Source organism: Hyla sarda, chromosome 3 (genome assembly GCF_029499605.1).
Source record: "Hyla sarda isolate aHylSar1 chromosome 3, aHylSar1.hap1, whole genome shotgun sequence".
NCBI lineage: Eukaryota > Metazoa > Chordata > Amphibia > Anura > Hylidae > Hyla > Hyla sarda.
Window position 1 is genome coordinate 186,019,152 of NC_079191.1, and position 22,345 is coordinate 186,041,496.

A 22,345-nucleotide genomic window follows, 5' to 3' on the forward strand; every position below is an offset into this window, starting at 1 on the left:
TATGAACAAGAGCTAACTCATAGACAAGGCTGCATTGGCAGCATTGGCAGACACACAAATCACCTACCCCACCACAAGAGAATGATTCCCCTCAGAAGATCTCTAACACTGTGAGCTAATGAAAATAAGTATTTTTATAATAAATATAGGGGACAGAGGCATAAAAATGATGTACATGGTCAGAATAAGTCAGTATTACTGAGTAACTTATTTCATTTTTATTTTTTTGTGGGATCTGACAGGTACGAATGGTAGATGTAAATTAAGAACTGCAAGATATGTAAACAGGACCAAAGACTGATACTAGATTTCCTTCATTTCTATGCTTTGCCCAATGCATGAGATCTATCTGTGTCACAGCAAATAGGCCAAATAAGGTACAATGCAGATCTATACTTTCTATAATGAATAGAAGGGTAATATATTATATAAGTTATAGATTTTCTGTTAAAATAGGTGAATAAATCAAATGTGACATTAGGCTCCTTTGCTAACATATAATCTGTCAAAATCTAGACTAGTTAACCAAAAGGAACAATTTTTCCAATATATTGTCAAAATAGCTTCAAGCAAGCTTTCTATGAAATTTCCCTCCCCCTGTGCCAATCAATACAATTACTTCTACTCTGTAGGAAATCAAACCAAACATAAAACACTCAGGAAGCCACTGCATTATGTGAAAGTATGTTAAAGAGTATGTTCAGAGTGCCTGTCATGATCTTGATAATTTTTTTTTAATTCTTCCAGTTCACTCCCCTCATCAAGGTAAACTACCCCCTGCCTTTATTTTTATTATGTTTTAGTTTTCTAACTAGATATTGCTCTGTATATTCTGCTCAGTCTCAGTCAGCTCCACAGACTAGGAAGGGGCGTTACCCAGCAGGCGTGACATCATCGGAAGTCCTGCTGGGGAGAACTTCCTTCCTCGCTCTACTATACACAGCCCAGTGCAGTTCAGTGTGACCACACACATCCCCCTCAGCTTTATGGACTGAACTCTGCAGTGTGTTAGCTCTGCCCAGCAGTTGCAAAAGGGAGCAGAAATATGTAGCACAATAGTTAGAACAATGTTTAGCACAATATTCAGCACTGTGCACTGAAGGCATCATGACTCTACAGCAGTGTTTCCCAAACAGGTGTTGAAACTACAACTCTTAGCATGCCTGGTCAGTTTTTTGCTGTTTATGCATGCTGGGAGTTGTAGTTTTGCAAGAACCCTGGTTGAGAAACCCTGCTCTACAGTCTGGCTTATATTTCTAAAATTGAATGTGTGATCAGAACTTTGTCAGTGTCCCTTAACCTAGCCAAATAAAAAATACATAGCAATGAAAATTTAAATTAAGGAATTCATTATTTACTTTTGGTCGATGCAGGCGGTGCATTTCAGCACTGCAGGTAGTCTTTTCCTATTACTTCTTATCTAGCCGTATGGGTAATTCATAACTATGGGTTCAACTTTCATTATTACCTAGGGAAATGTTTCTAAAAAAATAATAAACCGTGAAGTCAATGACACAGTAGTATATTTTCATATCAGGTATTTCAGTCAAAGCAGCTCTTGCTTTAGCCTCATTGAAGCTGATACAATGCATTTTGTACCACGTAGACTTGCTTATTTGTTGTATATTTAAATCATTCCTTAAAAGCTCAGCTTGAGATTTATTTTCCCTTTTCTTGTCCATATAATTGGCTATTACTGATAATATTATGGATAAACCTAAATGGATAAATATCGGACTATGATGTAAGCAGAATTTCTTAGTGGAATATCTGCAGTGTAGCCGATCCCTAAAGGAATCAAGTTTTATCACAATTTATACATAGTATTAAAGGGGTATTCCGGCTTTATACATCTTATCCCCTATCCAAAGGAGAGGGGTTAAGATGTATGATCGCAGGACCCCTGCGATCATACATCTCATCCCCTACCCTTTGGATAGGCGATAACATGTACAAAGCCGGAATACCCCTTTTAGTGTGTGTGAATTTTGTGTTGTTATAAAGTTGCTAATTTATTTATAGCGACAATAGCGCCCCATATAGCGCACTTGTAGAAGTCAACAATATTCTTTCAAAGGCCTGTACATCAGTCAAAGATGGGGGGGGGGGGGTTCAAGTGAAAAGTTGTCTCAGACTTGAACAGCTCAGCCCCGCCTCCTCGACATTTAGCTGAGAAATAAAACAGAGATTTTGTAAGATTTTATCAACTACCATCAGCTGTGGCAAAGGTTTGCTAATACTGTAAACTTAAACAACTATCCAATGGTGACTGCAGAAAATAGAGCTGACAGATTTCCTTTAATCTTAAAAAATAAAAAATCTATCCCTATTGGTAAGTAATTAACATTTCTGAGATATTCTATTTGTAAAAAAAAAAAAAAAAAAAAAAGAAATGTGAATTTGTCTATGGGAAAGCAACAGGCGGAAGCCAAAGAATGCAGTATGCATGGACACAATTAAGCATAGCAGACCCCACAAAAATCTGTATGAAAGTACTGAAAATAATTTATTATCTTGAACATGAGTACTCTTCTTATGAGTATGCATCCTTTAAACACATAGCAGGAATCCCATTTTCTACATTACACCTTATTTTGATGAGGAATTCTGTCTCCAATTACATGAAATAAGATCACCAACAATCCATTACCAGGTCAATTGAAAATCTAATTACGCACTGCATCTGAATAATGTGAGTGCAGTCTGTCCTTGAGTCCACCTTTTGTACTGCTATTGTGTCTGGTGTGCTTCTTTTTATGGCAAATGGTATGATATTTCATTTTAAAAATCACACAAGTATAGGTGAATATTGATGACCAGAGCCATGTATGTCAAATCTCAACAAGAAATTAAAACCTCAATTAATAAAAAAAATAAAACCTTCACTTAATTACATGTCTGTGCAGAAGAAATATAACCTTTAAGGTCTATAAACTCTTTTTTTTTTTGTAATTCACACTAATGAATTAATTATTCCTACGGGACTGTTTTAAATATTTTCTACTCTGGTAGAAGCTTAGCTGTCAGAAGTATAGTTTAAGTGTCCCTGTCATTTAAAAAAAAAACTATAAATATGTCACAGAGACATGTCAAAAGTTGTGATTGGTCAGGGTCTCACCAAGAAAACAAGTTGGAATAGGAACGCAGTAGCCCATAGACTTATAGCTAAGCAGCGAGACAAAGATTGTCAAGAGCCAAGGAGTATTGCATTCTGCTGCACACTTATCCCTGCTCGCTCTCCTGATTGGTGGGTTGTTAACAATGAGACCCCGAGAGATCCAAACTTTTGACATGTCTCTTATTTTTTTTAATGGCAGGTATACTTTAAAGGGAACCCGTCATCCCTTCCGTGCTGCCTGAACCACAACCAGTCCCCAGCGGCTTCTACCCATCTCACTTGCCTTGACTGATAGATTGCTCCCTGTTTGAGTATGGAGAGAGATTTAAAGGTGTATTCTGGGCAAAAACATTTTATCCCCTATCCAAAGGATGTCTGATTGTGGGGGGCCCACTGCTGTGACCCCCCGCGATCTCCCTGCCGCACTCGCATAATATGCGGGAGCTGCGTCTCCAGTTTTGGAAACCTCCGGGTTTCCGGGACTGGGGACGTGACGTCACCCCACGCCTCCTCCATTCATGTCTATGGGAGGGGGGGTAATGGCCGTCATGCGGGTGCTGCAGGGAGATCACAGGGGGGTCCCAGCTTTGGAAATGCCTCCAGGGGCTGCACCTGTGACTAGTGGATCAGGCAGCATGAAAGTGATAACAGTTCTCCTTTAAAGGATTGAGTCAAAAGTCAAAAAGTAATGCACACTGCTCTAATTACTTAATATAAAGGCACTTACTAGTATATTACTATTCCCAATGCTGCAAAGATGCTCCGTTTCAGACTACATGGTCCCATAAGCTGTGCAGTTTCTTCCTATATATGAAGCATCAACCAAGCCACACGTGACCTTGAGCTTACCTCCCCTTCCCAATCATGATCACAAACGGCTTCCTTATGAATGGCATGCCAGCTCTCTGGAAATATCAAAGAATATTCTAATGCAGACATGGTAGTTTTTTCTTTTTTTCTTACTACATTTCAATTTATGCCTGCCATAGGCCTCTTCTATTCTAGTAGGGAGTCATCTGCTATTATATTATAACCAATGGTCTTGGTATATGCAGTAAAATGCATTTGGGGAGAAAATGCTTGAAGAGCAATTGGGAATTGTCATATGGCCCACACTGCAAAAATCCTGCTAAGCTAAATATATATGAAGACACAGATAGATGAATAGATAGATAGATAACAGATAGATCATAAATAGATAGATAGTTAGATAATAGATAGATAGATGGATAGATGCATGTATTATGTCAGCACTGCTTTCAGTATTATATTTCTTTATGTGTTTCCCTAGTTTAGTTCCTCTATTATGCATATGTTATCATATAGCCTTATATCCAGGGAAACATCTATTCATATTAATAGTACTCAATCCACCCTGAAATTCATACATTTTCACATTTCGTGCTATATGCATCATGAATATAAAATGAATGTACGCTTGCAAAGTCCACATACTGAAAAAAATACAATATACATGTCTAAAGTAATGACAGACTGCCTCTTGGGAAGAAAGCTTTTCTAGACTCTATGGGAAAGAAGTAGTATCAAGTTAAAATAGAATATTCACTGTGTGTGCTGACAACTGTAGGCACTACAAACAACTTTCCTGGTAGAGCTAAACTTAAACTATCTTAAAATAGTAAGTTTGTACCAAGAAAGACAGAAATAAAAAGGTGCATCTCTTGGCATTTCAGCTATTTCATCCATTTATGGCTAAGATTATATTGTATCTTTTATTTTCGAAAACTATTTTCGCATAAGAGAAGCCGTCAACAGTAAACACATGCAAGGTTAACTTTATGATGATAGCTATTAAAAATATTTCTTCTGCAGTAACCCTGCCCATACGTATGTGCACATACCGGCCGACTGGACAGATGCTGGGTGGATTTTGAGAAAATCAAACACTGACATCTATGCAGTCACATTTAACGGAATGCACACAGGAGTTTATAGTAGTATGGATCAACATCCAACATTTTATTTTTGGTTTTTCCAAACAAATGTATTGTTTTCACGCACATAAAGTAACTTATAGTCAGACTTAAATGAGCTGTAACTAGCAGCTCTGATACCTGGATATTAAACATTTCCATTGACAGTTATTGCCCATTACAGTTTAAGACTGAACAGTCCACAAAATAGAAGTATAAACCACAACAATCCTCAGAATTTGTATATATTATAGCAAATAGTAAGCATAGTTCTTATATGTAAAAATAATTACAAATTGTAGATTTGTTAGATCGTATAGTATTCCACAGTATAGCATTAATATAGCATTCATTTCTATCAGGTGGGACCCAATGTTCCCTCTAATCTCCGTAGCTTCTACACTGGCCCTACAAAGCAAAAATCCCAGCTTTGCAGTGACCGGGCATTGACAGTATGCAATACTTGTAGCTGGGCCAGGAATATCTGCTGGAATCAATTGAATCTGCATCCTTAAGACACAGATACAGTTATATCTGTTCACCCTGCTGCACCCTGCTCAGTGTCCTGTTCTACAAAGCTGTATGAAGTGTTGCAATGTAGTAACCAACCACAGGTTAATAACAAGTAAAGCACATGTATTTTATATTTCACCTATGAAAAATGCACGGTTTATAAAAGTTTATAAAAATGATATGTGATTTGTTTACCTGTGATAAATTACTGCCCAGTTTCCTAACTACTACAGTGGTCCCTCAACATACGATGGTAATCCGTTCCAAATGGACCATCGTTTGTTGAAACCATTGTATGTTGAGGGATCCGTGCAATGTAAAGTATAGGACAGTGGTCTACAACCTGCGGACCTCCAGATGTTGCAAAACTACAACACCCAGCATGCACGGACAGCCAACGGCTGTCCGGGCATGCTGGGACTTGTAGTTTTGCAACATCTGGAGGTCCGCAGGTTGAAGACCACTGGTATTGGAGGTTATACTCACGTGTCCCCGCCGCTCCGGACCGTCACCGCTCGTCACCACTGCCCTGCTGTCGCCGCGTCCCCAGGGTGTCCCCAATGCTTCAGCAAGGCATCTGCTTCCCCGGCATCCTCACTCTCCGTCGCCGCCATCACGTTGCTACGCACGCCGCTCCTATTGGATGACGGGACGGCGTGCGCAGCGACATGATGACGATGATGGAGAGCGCCAATGATGCAGGGGATCCCGAAGAGGACGCACCGGAGCCCCGAGGACAGGTAATTGATCGTTGGGGCACACGGAGCACCGCAAACAGCTATCCTGCAGCAGCTGAAGAAGTCTGCGCTGCCGGATAGCCATTTATGCGATGACCCCGACATACAAAAGCATTGTATGTTGATGCTGCCTTCAACATGCGATGGTCTCTGAGAGGCCATCGTATGTTGAAATGATTGTATATAGGGGCCATCATAGGTCGGGGGGTCACTGTATTCTCAGCAGCTGACACCTACAGGGAACATTGGTGGGACCACCACCTACTGGGAGAACAGAAGTCCCCTGCACCTATTCTGCCCAGTAAGGTGACTAGCAGCAGCTGAATCCACCTAGACCATGTGTGTGTGGCTCTATCCTTTGAAGTCTTCAACAGATTGAGAAACAGCAAAGGTTTGATCACGAGTTGGTTTTGGCCTTTTGTGACATGCCTATTTTATTATAACATTTTATTTAATAGCGAATGTGGGCAAATCTCTGCTTTATCCTCTGATATTTTGCTATTTCATTGTGCAGTATGGTCTTGCATATCATTGTTCAGACACGTTTTACGTTAATTTATTAAGTTTGTTCCTATGGCGCTATGTTGAGAGCTCACTGTTTAGAATAACCTGTTTTTTTATGAAAAACTATTGAAAGTGAAAAACAGCAAAGGTGATTTTTGCTCCACTTGTTAGGTAGAATCTTTATAGAGCTGTCATATATCAGACAAAATATTCTTACTTACCTCCAGTTCCCACTTGTCCTTCTGCAGCTCCTATTTATTCCACTTACAGCCCCCCACTATTTATCTCCTCTGCCTGTTTATGAGATGAGAGCTCACAGCAGTACCTCACTGCTCAGCCAATCACTGGCTAAGGCCCCTTTCAACAGGCAACAACTGGTCCCGATGGCTCCCATTTACTATTATGTGGGCCAACGGGCGCTATTGTTTTTTGACAGGCAATAGCGGGAGAAAAAGATGAAGCAAACATTATTTTTTCTCCCGCTATTCTCCCCGGCTCCCCCTGCCGAGTCACAAGGGCAGTGTGAAAGAAGACTAAGATGGGACACCGATGCAGCTTGGGGGGGGGGGGACAGGTGCAGGTTATTGTAGCTTTATTTATTTTACTATAGACCCAGTATTATATCCACTTTCGGTCCATACTTGAATACTCATTAAACACCTTTTTTTTTAATAAGAAATGTTAGCAAACAGTTATACTTATAACCAAATATAAATATATATAGTTCAACAAATTATTTTTGGGATTTCCATATAAAACATACATTTTGCTTTATATTTGTAATTAAAGGGTGGCTGAAGTTTAGTAATGATCTGTTATATGCTTTATAGCCATATTGGTTGTTTTTAGATTCTAACAGTCAACTTTTATTTTGACAGCTGGCTCATTGGGTAACATAGTGCCTGCTTTATGTAGACCTAATCCAAGAGTAAAAAAAAAAGAAAAAAAGCAAATGCACATATCCATGTAAGCAAATGAAATGTAATTGTCAAACTTTGCTCTGACATCTTGCTGTGCCTGATAACTAATGCAGTATAACATACACTTAGGTTTATATATACATTGAAAGATTTATGTTGCAGTTTTTTTCACTTACAGTCTATGACATATTTCACAGCATTATTCAGAGCTTTTCTTGTTCTTCCTAGGAACACTTGTCAGAAACACCCATTACAAGTTAACTAGCTAGGGGAAGTTTGTTTTTATACCAGAGTACTTTTCAGTGCCTGGTATAAAATTACATTTCTAGAGCAGTGTACAGACTCTTAGGCCATGTTCACACTGCAGAATTTCTGTACCGGATTCCAATGTGGGATTCTGCTGCGCTGTGCACACAGCAGAATTTCCTGCCAGATGTTTCCATTTTCCATGTCCGCACAAAGAATGAACATGTTCATTCTTCGTGCAGAGTCGGCACGGAATGCATTGACCTCTATGAGAGGGCGCATTCCTGTGCGGTCCTAGCACCAGGCATATTATGCTGGTGCCCCGCAGTTTATGAAGTGTCCACATGGTAGATTTCAGCTGTAAAGTTTCAAGAACTCACTACTAGAGTTAAGTAAGCTGAGCCCCCCGAACCCGGATTCGGGGCTCTTAGAACTTTAGAACATTGCCTGCTTTGGCTTGGCTGCACCTGTCAATGTTGGATCTGAGCTGTGCCCACAGCTAGACAACTGCAAGCACAGCTCATTCCTTAATCCCTTGCTAGGCTGAGCAAAAATACTCTCAGCCCAAGAAGGATTTAGGGCTACTGAACTAAAACAACTTTGACCTATTAATCAAACATGTCAAAAGTTGTTGATTGCACCGGGTGTCCCTCCTGAGAACTGCTGCAATCCTCAATGACAGGCCGTGGAAGCGAGCAGCCTTGCACTCAGCTCCCGGCCGGTAGATCTTTTTGTCAGATGGGGAGCTCAGCAATGCCACCCACTTCTCTGGCCTGTCATTCAGGATTGCAGCAGGACTCAGGAGTGACACCCGCTGTGACCAACTACTTTAAACATGTCTGATTGACATGTCAACAGTTTTTTCTTGCTGGGCGAACTGACAGCTTTTCAAAGCTTTGAAACTTTTGAAAGGCTCGCTCATCTCTATTCACTACAATAGTGGAGGTAACTAAGCCCAACATTTCTGCTGCATCTGGCACAGTTGACCACCAACTTTTATTTAGTATGCTTTATACTGCACTACCTTTATTTTCTTTCTACTTCTGTGACCACAAGTTTAGAGTATTATTTGCCGGATTTGCTCCTTCTTCCCTTCCCTTTGCTGTTGGGTTTGCTCAGTCTTGCTTCCTTCTTTGGACAAGCTATCAGCAGATTTCTGTTCTAGAATACCTCTTCCTGTGACCACATCCCTACCATACTACAAGACAATTGTGATTTTCTTTCCACTGTCTCCACCATCATGTCCTCTATCTGAAACTGAATCTTTCAAAAGTGTAACTCTTTACACTTAAACTCTACCACTTACAGTCTATGCTATATTTACATTTATTTACATTTTACATTACTCTGCCATTTACAGGCTCATTTGTCCAACCACTATATGGATTCCTCCAACCCATACTAGTCATTGCACTAGTTGCGAAATTTACTATAGTTTAAAGAATCTCAACAACAAAGCGTTCCAAAGTGCTGCTCCTCCCGTATCTCCCTTCTCATCTCTATCTACCCCACGTTTCAGACTATCCTCCATTACCTGAACCTCTCACTCCTGTCTCCAAGACTTTGCTCCTGTTGCATCAGTTCTCTGGATTGAACAATCCCAGACAGATTAATTCCCAATATCTATGGTTTTATGCATGCCGTAAAACACATCTTTCACACTCCTTAATTTATTTTGTCTCCCTTTAAACCCGCCTACACACACCCACCCACTTCTACATTATTACTCAAAACCTCATGCCTTTATTAACCAATATGCCCTAGTCACCCATTTCATATAAAGGCATATGTGGCCCATCCTGGATAAATGCCTTATTATTATTATAAATATTTTTTCTTATTTTTATTTTTTAAGGTCTAATTTTGTCTCTATAAGTTCACTCTCTATAAAAGTGATATGGAATAAGTTTAAGATACATAAATAAAAAAATATTATTCTAATTATTATTGTTATTATTATTATTATTATTATTATTAATAATAATAAACATACTGTACACTTTAAGAGTATGTTTACATGTATTGTATGCACTGCAGATTTTATGCAGGAAAATTAATGATAAAAGCTGCAGCATAAAATCTGCATCATTAAATCTGCAGACTATACTGTACGTGGGCACATACCTTAAAGGCTCTGTGTTTGTTCTTCCAGAAATACATGCTTGATATGAATAATGGGGAGTATTTATCAAAGGATTTATGTGTTTTTTTTAACGTAACTTTGGCGCAATACTTTGGCGCAGTGTCTTTTTGTGCCAAAGTTTGGCGCATCTTCTCCTCTGTCATTTTTACAACTTTCTCAAAATCACACAGTCCTGTGTGTGATTTTAACTTTAGTCAGTAATCCATCATTTGCGCCAATCGATCTTTGGTGCAATTTTGGCGCAAATCCCGTTTTTTTCACGCAAATCGCTGCCAAGAAATGTTGCACATGGAAAACACACTTAGCAATGTCAGAAAATGTAAAGGAGTCAAAATACGTTAAAAACATTTTTTGGGTGAAAGCAGCGACGTCTCCAGGGCTGCTCAATACTATCCTGGAACATAGTTGTCTCTGAGGAGCCTTCACCCTCCGTTGAGCCAGCATTGGACATGGCCACACAGGTTCAGGAAAAGTAAGCACTAAAGCAGTGGTCTCCAACCTGCGGACCTCCAGATGTTGCAAAACTACAACTCCCAGCATGCCCGGACAGCCAACGGGAATTGTAGTTTTGCAACATCTGGAGGGCCGCAGGTTGAAGACCACTGCACTAAAGTAACAAAAAAAAAATATAAACTTCCCAAGTTGAAAATAAAATCCATTTCACATGGTGGCTATAAACCCCACAAAAGAAAATAACTCATGTCGCTTGCTGATATACTGCAGGAGAGACTCCGAAATGGCTGCTCTATAAGGTAAAATACGCGTCCTCTGTGACGGTAAGTTCTGTGTAAAAGGCGCTGTGAACAGCTGATTTCAACATTTGAGCCAAAATTACTAACAACTTGCACCAAATGACAAATTTGGTGCATGTCCACGAAAACCAAAGTGAAAAAAAAAGTGTAAAAAGAAACTGTCAACAGGCAAAATTGATAAATACCCCCCAATGTGACTCATTATAGAATATAAGTAAAGGAAAAACGTTGACGGCTCACCAATTCATCTTTCTTTTTTTTCTTTATTGCAGTAACATACTCACAAAATACAAAATAGTAATAGTAACAGGGGTGGACAAGTCCAGGGGGGGTACAGGTAGGCGACAGCAGCCGTTGTTTCGCACTAGATCAGTGCTTCATCGGGAGGCCGACGAAGCACTGATCTAGTGCGAAACGACGGCTGCTGTCGCCTATCTGTACCCCCCCTGGACTTGTCCACCCCTGTTACTATTACTATTTTGTATTTTGTGAGTATGTTACTGCAATAAAGAAAAAAGAAAGAAGAATTGGTGAGCCGTCAACGTTTTTCCTTTACTTATTTTCTACATTGATTCCACTTCTGTTTTACGTCTGAGCACCGCCTAGAAGCAATAGACAGTTCCCTAATATAAATTGCACTCAATACAGTTATTCCTTAGTGAGCAGAAGTAAGCAGTGCCGAACTTCTCTTTTCCTGTCTTTTCTACTGAAATGTGACTCATTATGCTGCTGTTTTGCTTAGTACCACTCATATATCAGCATACATATAGAGCTTTTTCCCTTGTGCTGATAGAACCTAAGGCTAAGGAGTGTGTGATTTTACCTTCCCTCTCCCTGTAGATTCTGTCATACAGTATGTGTTTTCCTTCCCATTTTATAATACAATACAGTTTTTGTGATCTGCCCTCCCTGAAGAGCTGGATGATTCCCTCTCTCTCCTTTACACAACCTTTAACCTCCTCCCTGCTGATATCTATAAAACTTGGCTACTGGGAGATAAATGAGGGGTAAAGCAAAAACAGACACAGTCAGGAGCAGCGTACTGTCACATCTATGGTATATCAAACGTAGCAGCCCAGCCTGCTAGATACAGGTGTTACCCACAGACTTTAAAGCAACAAAATATTAGGCCAGTTTTAATCAAGACTAAATTTTGCTTTTAGAAAGCAAATGAACAAAAAAAAAATCCATAGACATTATGTTTATCTCTTCTAGGTTTACTTTGCATCTTAAGGCTCCTTTCACACTTCCGTTGGGCCCCGTCGGAGATTGTCCGTCATGCACTTTTCTTTTTGTGCCTTTTATGTCCATTAATTCAGACGGGGCACAACGGCCAACAACAGCTACCATTTACTATTATGGGGTCCGACGGGCGCCTTCGTTTTTTGATGGGAGTAGTGGGAGAAAATGACGTTGCATGATGTATTTTTTCTCCCGCTATTCTCCCCGGGTTTCCCGACGGACATCGCACTGCCATGTCACAACGGCAGTATGAAAGAAGCCTTAATTGTATATGGTATAGTAACTATTTATTTGTATAGTTAAATGGTAATATAGAGTATAGATTTTTTTTTCTTTTTGGCTGGGGCAATGACAGATACATTTGGGGTTTTTCATGGAATTCTATAGTAATGTTTTATATACACGTTTTTCATTGCATGGATATAAAAACTGCATTTTGATGAAAATGTTCTTTGCAGCATTTATCAGAGAATCAAAAAAAATACACACTTATGAGACAAACTCGGTTTGAACAGTTGGAAAATTATCAAACAGTATTGTTGCCTGGCAACCAAAGATAGTCTACTAAACACTCTACTGATTGAGACCGCCCACCATATTTAAAGATACAGTAGTAAATATATACCTCTTCCTACCCACTGTATAACATTTCATGAATCTGACACATATTCTCAAATTTGATGTCTTCTGCATACATATATGTATATTAACAATGAAATATGCACATCCTCTTCATTACAAGGCATGGACGTGTATGTTACTTTGAAACCTTGGTTCACAGCCTTGGTTAACCTTTTTATTGAACAAGCAAATACACTTCATCTTTCTTTGTTCACAGTATTATTTTCAAGTATACCGTAGTGACTTAAGATATGCAGATTACCTCCACAATAAGTAAGATTTCTTTCTTGTAAGCACGCATGACATCAACAATTCTGAGGAAGCATTACAATACATATGCTGAGGTTAAGGGATAAACGGTGTAGTCTCACAAATCGATACAATATTGAATCATGCATGTGCTATGCAGTAGCAGAGTGTACACCTCTACCTTTCCACAGAATGGAAAGTACAGTATATACTATTTGCTTATGCAGGGAACGGTGACAGTGAAATATGAAGACTTCTACATTTCATACACACTGCAGCTTATGAATTCAAGATGTGTGTAAATGCCAAGTATCAGATATATAATGTCTGGGTTTATTAAAGTATGTTAGGATTTATGCTAAAACCTGCTAGCTACTGCTCTAAATGTTCAAGCATCAGATCTGCAGGCTGCAAGTCCCCAGCTTTACCAAAGCTTTCTTTCTGAGCAGGTCAGTCAGTGCAATACACCTGAGACATCACCATTGACCATTTCCCTTTTAAGACATACATATGAAATTGAACAGAGCAATGCCTAAATGAAATAGTTTTTAGGCTAGTCATGTAGAGAGTGAATACCAGTGCCTGATCCACTCTCTCTACAAAGCATATGTCTCCTTATAAACTTTGAGGAACCTAAGCAAGACATGGCAAGGTTAAAAGGCTTGTGTTTAGTACATTTAACTCCTTAATTCTCACACGCTGCTGTAGAGAGAATTCTACTGAAAACTATCCAGACGAAATACTGGAACATATAAGGGTATAAGGGGGAGGGGTAAATAGTAGTCAGAGGTCACGTGTAAGCGCTCTGTGCAGCGCGAAACCAGTCGACTTATCTGGCGTTCTTGTTGCGTGTACCAGCATTCCCGAATAAAACTTCCTGCTGTACCGTGAGTGCCGTTTGCGAACTCTTCATTTCTCTGAATATATATAAGGGTATGTTCACACTACGTAATTCCCCGCGGAATTCCTAGGCGGAAATCCGGGAGCGGAATTCCGCAGTGTGAACTTAACATTAGTGTGAATGGGTCTCCGCGAGACCCGTTCACACTGCGGAATTTCAGAAAGAACATGTTCATTCTTTGCACGGAAGTCCACGATCACTGCATAGGCGTCAATGGTGACGGCGCAGTGCCGCGTGGTCCTTCCGCCACCGCCGGCTGCCAGTCTGAATCTCCGCTCTCTGAATTCAGCGAGCAGAGATTCCATTCACACTCTGTAGCGTGAACATACCCTAAAGCAAACTAAACCAAAATAGATCCCTGAGCACAGAAACCAAGATGGGGTTCCATATCCTATAGCCCCAGTGATCAAGATATTCAAGTACAGCGGTTGACAACCTGTAGATCTCTAGCCACTTCAAACTAAAAATCCCAGCTTATAGCTATCATATTGTGCTGGGAGTTGTAGTTACAGAACATTTGGAGATCAGTGCTCTATAGAGAGTGGCTTTATATGCACCTCACAGTACATGTACAGAAGACAACCCCATTAACATGGTTATGGAATATGTGCATATATATATATATATATATATATATATATATACACACATATACATGAGCTGTAAACTGAAAATCCTGATTCTTAATCACAATCTGTGACATCCGCCTTCAAACACTCAAAAAGCTGAAATATAACTGACAAATTACTGTAGAAAGGGGGGAGGTGGCGGAAAGAAGGAACATTTGAGAAGAAAAGCCCACACACAGCCAGTCACACACAGCATGTCTATTGCATCTACAGGCTATACACGAATTGCTCAGTCTGGAGATGTATTCAAAGCTTGTACAGAGAGCATAACACACTTCCTCCTGCTCCTTCAATACCGGATCACATTGCAAGGTCGCTGTTAGAATAAACCATGTAAACATGTAGTAATAGTGAGACCTTCTGTATTTTATTCCTGAGTACGTAATGTTAACTAGCCTGGCATCCTCAAACTCTTAATTCCATTTACTGTCAAACTTTAATTCAATAGGGGAATTAAAGTCTATAGCACGTTGTGAATGTTTCCCAAGCAGAGTGCCTCCAGCTGTTGCAAAACTACAACTCCCAGCATGCTCGGACAACCTTCAACTGAGGGCCACTACCTCACCTGTATGGTACCCCACATTCTTCATCATAGATGCAAGAATCATCAATACACCCCACAGCAGTGTTTCCCAACCAGGGTGCCTCCAGCTGTTGCAAACCTACAACTCCCAGCATGCTCAAACAGCCTTCGGCTGAGGGACACTACCTCACCTGTATGGTAATCCAACCCCACATCCTTCATCATAGATGCAAGAACCATCAATACACCCCACGGCAGTGTTTCCCAACCAGGGTGCCTCCAGCTGTTGAAAACCTACAACTCCCAGCATGCTCAAACAGCCTTCGGCTGAGGGACACTACCTCACCTGTATGGTACCCCAACCCCACATCCTTCATCATAGATGCAAGAACCATCAATACACCCCACGGCAGTGTTTCCCAACCAGGGTGCCTCCAGCTGTTGAAAACCTACAACTCCCAGCATGCTCAAACAGCCTTCGGCTGAGGGACACTACCTCACCTGTATGGTACCCCAACCCCACATCCTTCATCATAGATGCAAGAACCATCAATACACCCCACGGCAGTGTTTTCACACCAGGGTGCCTCCAGCTGTTGCAAAACTACAACTCCCAGCATGCTCGGACAGCCGAAGGCTGTCCAAGCATGCTGGGAGTTGTAGTTTTGCAACAGCTGGAGGCACCCTGGTGTGAAAACACTGCCCCGCAGTGTAATAATCTTTCAGTGGTAATATCTATGCAGGTTCTGGGGCAATGCATACAGCCAAGTCTACCCCTTGACCCTTTAATGGACACCTTGAGGGCTACCATCTTATGGAGGGAGTCACCACACCATTTATCTTACAATGCCTTTGGCTGTCCGAGCATGCTGGGAGTTGTAGTTTTGCAACAGCTGGAGGCAACCTGCTTGGGAAACACTATAGACTTTCATTAATAAGATTGAAGCCTAAGTGGTTCTGGGATGTAGATTTATGGTAATGAAAATTCTTGTCCATGGAAAGAACAGACCAAGCATGTAGAGCAAGGCTGTACTAACAAGAGGGTACAAATAAAGGTCAATACATTAGTCCATATAAGAACACTGTATACACAACTGTGACTCTCTAAGTTCCTGAAAGGGCATCCTATGTAAAAGCTATGGCAGGAAGGAATGATAAATTAAGATTTTCAGGCACTTTAACAGAAAATGCCTGTATTTTCCAGATCTGTATGTATATATATATATATATATATATATATATATATATATATATATATATCAGCATGGCCCTGTACTCCATTCAAACAGAAAATTGCATTGCCTTAATGACCTAGGAAGGCTTTGAAAACGACAATCCCCTTTGATATTATGATCTTAAAATGGTGGTTTAATAAATCCCTTTGACAGTACTAGGCAAAGGATAAGACAATTAAATAGCCAACATTTTCTTACTGTGTCAAAGAGCTTCAGACTCACATTTTCAGGGATAAAGCCCAGTAAGTTTAAGAATGGCATCATAACTCCATTGCACAATGTATGTAACAATTCCATAAAAATGTAAATTATGTCAATGTTAAGAGCGTTAGGAGACTTTCTATATATATATATATATATATATATATATATATATATATATATATATATATATAAGCCTACCATTGACTACTAGGGGTGAAAACAAAACTCTGAAACATGGCGAAAAATAAAAGTGGGACATGGGTCAACAATATTGTATTCTGTTTTTGAATAATGAACATTTTATGTCTCAACAATCAGAAGACGAACACCATCCACCATGCCATAAATGGTGGCAACTTGTTCCAATGAATCATATGATAGAGAGTGATTACTGAGTAAAACATCCTAAGATCTGGGTGATAAATCTCCCCATAATGTGGATGCAGACACTGGTACAGTAAATGATGTATGACTCCATCCCATTTTTCTCTAGGCTCCTAAGTATATTGCTGTTTAGTGAACTGCCCTGGAGTTCTCCCATCCTTTATCACACTATGTACAGATCATGTACAGATCACCAGCAGAACCTCTTCATAGAATCAGCAGATTGGTGGATATCTCCCACACTTCATCATCTGCTCCTACATTCCAGTTGGGGGCTATTTAGCCATATAATGTGACCAAATCCCTTATCATGCAATATACAGAGATCATCATGTCACCCCCTCGAAGAAAATCAGCAATGCCAGCATCCAGGTTCACTTCTAATCCATGAAGACTACAGCTTCTTTATCTGTACTAATGTTAAACTTGAGGGCCACTACCTCACCTGTATGGTACCCCACATTCTTCATCATAGATGCAAGAAACATCAATACACCCCACGGCAGTGTTTCCCAACCAGGGTGCCTCCAGCTGTTGCAAAACTACAACTCCCAGCATGCTCGGACAACCTTCAACTGAGGGCCACTACCTCACCTGTATGGTACCCCACATCCTTCATCATAGATGCAAGAATCATCAATACACCCCACGGCAGTGTTTCCCAACCAGGGTGCCTCCAGCTGTTGCAAACCTACAACTCCCAGCATGCTCAAACAGCCTTCGGCTGAGGGCCACTACCTCACCTGTATGGTACCCAAACCCCACATCCTTCATCATAGATGCAAGAATCATCAATACACCCCACGGCAGTGTTTCCCAACCAGGGTTCCTCCAGCTGTTGCAAACCTACAACTCCCAGCATGCTCAAACAGCCTTCGGCTGAGGGACACTACCTCACCTGTATGGTACCCCACATCCTTCATCATAGATGCAAGAATCATCAATACACCCCACGGCAGTGTTTCCCAACCAGGGTGCCTCCAGCTGTTGCAAACCTACAACTCCCAGCATGCTCAAACATCCTTTGGCTGAGGGCCACTACCTCACCTGTATGGTACCCAAACCCCACATCCTTCATCATAGATGCAAGAATCATCAATACACCCCACGGCAGTGTTTCCCAACCAGGGTGCCTCCAGCTGTTGCAAAACTACAACTCCCAGCATGCTCGGACAGCCTTCAACTGAGGGCCACTACCTCACCTGTATGGTACCCAAACCCCACATCCTTCATCATAGATGCAAGAATCATCAATACACCCCACGGCAGTGTTTCCCAACCAGGGTGCCTCCAGCTGTTGCAAAACTACAACTCCCAGCATGCTCGGACAGCCTTCAACTGAGGGCCACTACCTCACCTGTATGGTACCCCACATCTTTCATCATAGATGCAAGAATCATCAATACACCCACGGCAGTGTTTCCCAACCAGGGTGCCTCCAGCTGTTGCAAACCAACAACTCCCAGCATGCTCAAACAGCCTTCGGCTGAGGGCCACTACCTCACCTGTATGGTACCCAAACCCCACATCCTTCATCATAGATGCAAGAATCATCAATACACCCCACGGCAGTGTTTTCACGCCAGGGTGCCTCCAGCTGTTGCAAAACTACAACTCCCAGCATGCTCGGACAGCCGAAGGCTGTCCGAGCATGCTGGGAGTTGTAGTTTTGCAACAGCTGGATGCACTCTGGTTGGGAAACACTGCCCCACAGTATAATAATCTTTCACTGGTAATACCCATGCAGGTTCTGGGGCAATGCATACAGCCAAGTCTACCCCTTGACCCTTTAATGGACACCTTGAGGGCTACCATCTTATGGAGGGAGTCACCACACCATTTATCTTACAATGCACACAGATCTCCATATTAAACAAGGGATTTCCAGCATCCAGACTCATGTCTATTCCCTTGCAGCTGAAAGTGCTGGTAATCCACTATGTAGAACTTAGCCATCCAGCGGGGCTGCTGCTGACACTGGTTGACCAGCCTTACATCAAGCCCTTCACACAACTATGTCTAGAGATGAATCTTACCCTTACCCGCAGCTGCAGTGAGGAAACCTACGCACACAAACAGCAGATACTTCAATGTCCCCAGCGCAGTCATGTCTCTGTAGTCTCCACACATCCAAGCAGCTTCCTCTGCGATATTTCACCGTCCTCCAGATTGATCGCCAATACAATCAAATAGCCAGAAAATGGAGTAGTGATCCGGGGTATGACGCCACTGGAAGTTGCCTCTCATGTCATCGTGCTTGCCGGCTGAGAACCTCTGCAGGAGAGCGTGTGTCCTCCCGGTCAGGTCCTGGTCAGGTCCAACAAGGTGCAGAAGCAGCAGGAGGTTAGTGGTGCTGAACGGACAGCGACTCCCAATGCAGTCAGGTATCCAGAGCAGGAGGATGAGAGATCGCAGCTCCAGACACTCCACTGTATAGAGCTAGCAGCAGAAGGAGCTGGACTCAACCATCACTGAGCACCAAGAGGGGAAAGAGACTGTAGCTGCAGAGAGACCTCCCTAGCACCAGTCTCCTTCCATCTACAGCAGAAAAAGCCCACATACTCTACATATAGATGACGAGCAGCATGCACTGGGATTGTTCACATGACATCACTGGGAGCTCCAGCATTCACAAGCAGCTATGCATTAAGAGTTAAACTTTCCGTGAACTTGAGGAATGAGCACACACTGTCTGAGTCTCATTCTGCTTTTTTTTTTTTTTTTTTTTTCCTTGTCATTCTTATAGGACTATAGTCATCTCAGCCCCAGCCTAGGGATCAGATGATGAATCCTAATTAAAGTGATCACTTCTCATGGCTCAGAGGTCTTGAAGGCTAGCCAGGAACCTTGGGACCTTATGAAGTGTCTGGATAGTTCCCTTGCAGTTCTTGATCAGGACAAATTGACCCTTATGTGTTTTTTTTTTATTTTTGTCTTTTTTTTTTTTTTTGTCTCTCCTTGAGACAGGATGGATTCTCATAGCAGTGTCATCTGTAATGACTGGTGTAGCTGAGAAGGATATCTCCTATTAAGAGCTTTCTCATAATTCCACATTCACAGACTGGGATTTATCTGTGACTTTGGATGATGTCTTTGAACTCTTTCTGCCTTTGCTAACTTGGAGAATATTTAAAAACTAAGCTGCATGGTCCAGAAAGAGAAGACAAGTGGCAGGGGACCAGGGTAACACAGAGCAGCAGGAAGAAATCCTGAGCGTCACATGTATGTTATAGTGCACTCTATCCAATATGTCTACTGAGAAACATTACATTGATCCATTATTACAGTTATGGCGCTTCCTCTGCAGAATTAACATAACGCTGCGTCTCTCTTTGCTAGCGCAATAGCCATAGGCTGCAGGCAAAGCCATTGCTGTGCAGATAAGAAGGGGTTAAAGCCTCAGTATCTACATCTATAAGAAGCTTTTGATCAGAGGAAATTCATATTAATTGTTCAAACAAGTTTTTAACTGATCCAGTAGGCTTTGGATGCAGAGGCGCAGAGAGATCATATTCTCTATTTGAATAGGATTAATAAAGAAAATGGGCATTGAAGGAAGCTGACTTTGCTATACGATTGTGAGTGCCACAGAGGTGATTGCAGTCTTTAATAATAAAAAAAAAGGGGGTGAAAGGGAAACTTGTGTGATGCTGCTGCCATCTAGTGTCCAGATCCCTAGAAGTCAACTATAAAATATATATTTTTTTCTATTTTATCATTTAAGGCAATTATAGATATTATGTTTTATAATATTTTTCTTATACAGATTTCTTAAGCCTAACTTCATTTTCCAATGATATACTAAAACAATATTATACAAATTTGTTCGATACCCTGTTTAAATGTATCTACTAATCCAACTATTTAGATACCATTCCAATGACCCTATTCCTTTGCTTCTTCTTGCATTAGATCATGTGTTCTACATCTGAGATGCGATCTACCGGGCTGTTATTCAATCCCAATGTAAATGTTTTCATTTATTACGTCATATACATGGGCAGATTCAAACACTGTTTTAATAGTGTATACTAATAGTATATGTACCATGCAGAAACAACACATTGAGCCTACCCTTGTACATAAGGTCACTGCTGTTGTTTAGGCACATTGGGCGATCCACACTGCAATCTGGGAACTGCAGTTCTCAGCTCAATTCAAGCATCTAACAAGGCACTAAACCTGCAAAATTTTAAATAAGTGGTGGACATCAAGAGGATAGGTGTAAAGTCAAAGGTTGGTAGCCGCCAACATCCAGCGAGTTGCATGCTCGGTTTTCCTTCGCTGCAGGCTCTGAATCTCCTCCTCTGCACTGTCATAGGAGGCAGTTTCTGGCACACCCCATAGGGGCCACATGCACGCACAGTCTGTCACGGGCATGCACTTAGTGCACATCCATGATTCTCGTCTTCCTCCAATCTCCAAAAGGCACCACCTATATGAGAGCACTCCTACCTTCCTATGGTGCCTGAGCAATAGTGCAGTTCCAGCATAATGAAGGTGTCTGTATCCTGTATTGCTTATCCATGTTCCTGACCTGAGCCTAATGTCCAAAAACCTGCTTCTGCTTTATCCCTTGTACCTGCTTAATTCTCCTGTGTATGACCTGGACTGACGGCCATGCTTTTGTCTACTGATCAAGCCTACTCCACCCGGCTGCATCTGAGCTCATCATCTCTGCTGTTTTAACAGCTCCCTCTGCTTCATCTCGCTCTGTTTCTTGCACGAATACCATCTTTAGCATCAGCATGCCCCCCCTGTCTGTATCCCTGGTGATAGGAACCGGTACATTCTGGCCTGACTGGCCAGCTGTCGCTTTATGGTGATCACTCTTGCAGTAGTTACCTAGTGTGTCCCCTGCAGCTGAAGTCTAGCTTCGGCATCCTGGAGAAAAATGAAGGGTGAAATCCAGGGGAACACTTAGACTCCACCCACAAGTTTGGGCACAGCGGGCCCATACCCAATTGGGGGTTACAACGGTGCTAGGAAGAAAGGGATATGTGAATGATGTCCCTGATGTCACATATATATATATATATATATATATATATATATATATTTTTTTTTTATATATATATATATATATATATATTTTTTTTTTACAAGTACATCACTAATGTAGAAAATTTTGAACTCCCAAAAACCTCTTTAAGGGTCTATTTGCACGTACAGTATTCTGTGTCGATTTGATGCACAGGATTTCAAGCAGTGTTTAGTTTACATTCAAATCTGCAGCAGAAAATCCTGCGCATCAAAGCTGCTCGTCAAATCTGCACAGAATACTGTACGCGTGAATAGACCATAAATGGATATTACCAACGCAGATCTTTATGGCATTTCCATAGATGTGGGTCACAACCAATTTTTGCATTCTTTGAAACTTAATTTAATTTGTTTACAAATAAAAAAAAAAATTAAGAGCTCATCCACACAAGCAATGTATGCAGTAGATACTGTGAGGCAGTACATAGAGTTAATAAAAGTCCAGAT

At 41.1% G+C, this 22,345-nt stretch overlaps 1 protein-coding gene across 3 annotated transcripts in view; it reads right to left on the bottom strand.

Annotated features, from left to right (window-relative positions):
* Positions 1-21,854, bottom strand: part of CSMD1 (CUB and Sushi multiple domains 1) — a 1,887,231-nt gene extending 1,865,377 nt beyond the window's left edge. For 2 of the 3 annotated variants that reach the window (XM_056565712.1, XM_056565715.1), the window contains exon 1: positions 18,892-21,854. In XM_056565712.1, coding sequence (XP_056421687.1) covers positions 18,892-18,985 — 94 coding nt within the window. In that variant the 5' untranslated portion in view covers positions 18,986-21,854. The remainder of the gene's footprint in view (positions 1-18,891) is intronic. The other variant, XM_056565713.1, reaches the window with a different exon arrangement.
* Between the last annotated feature and the right edge of the window lie 491 nt (positions 21,855-22,345).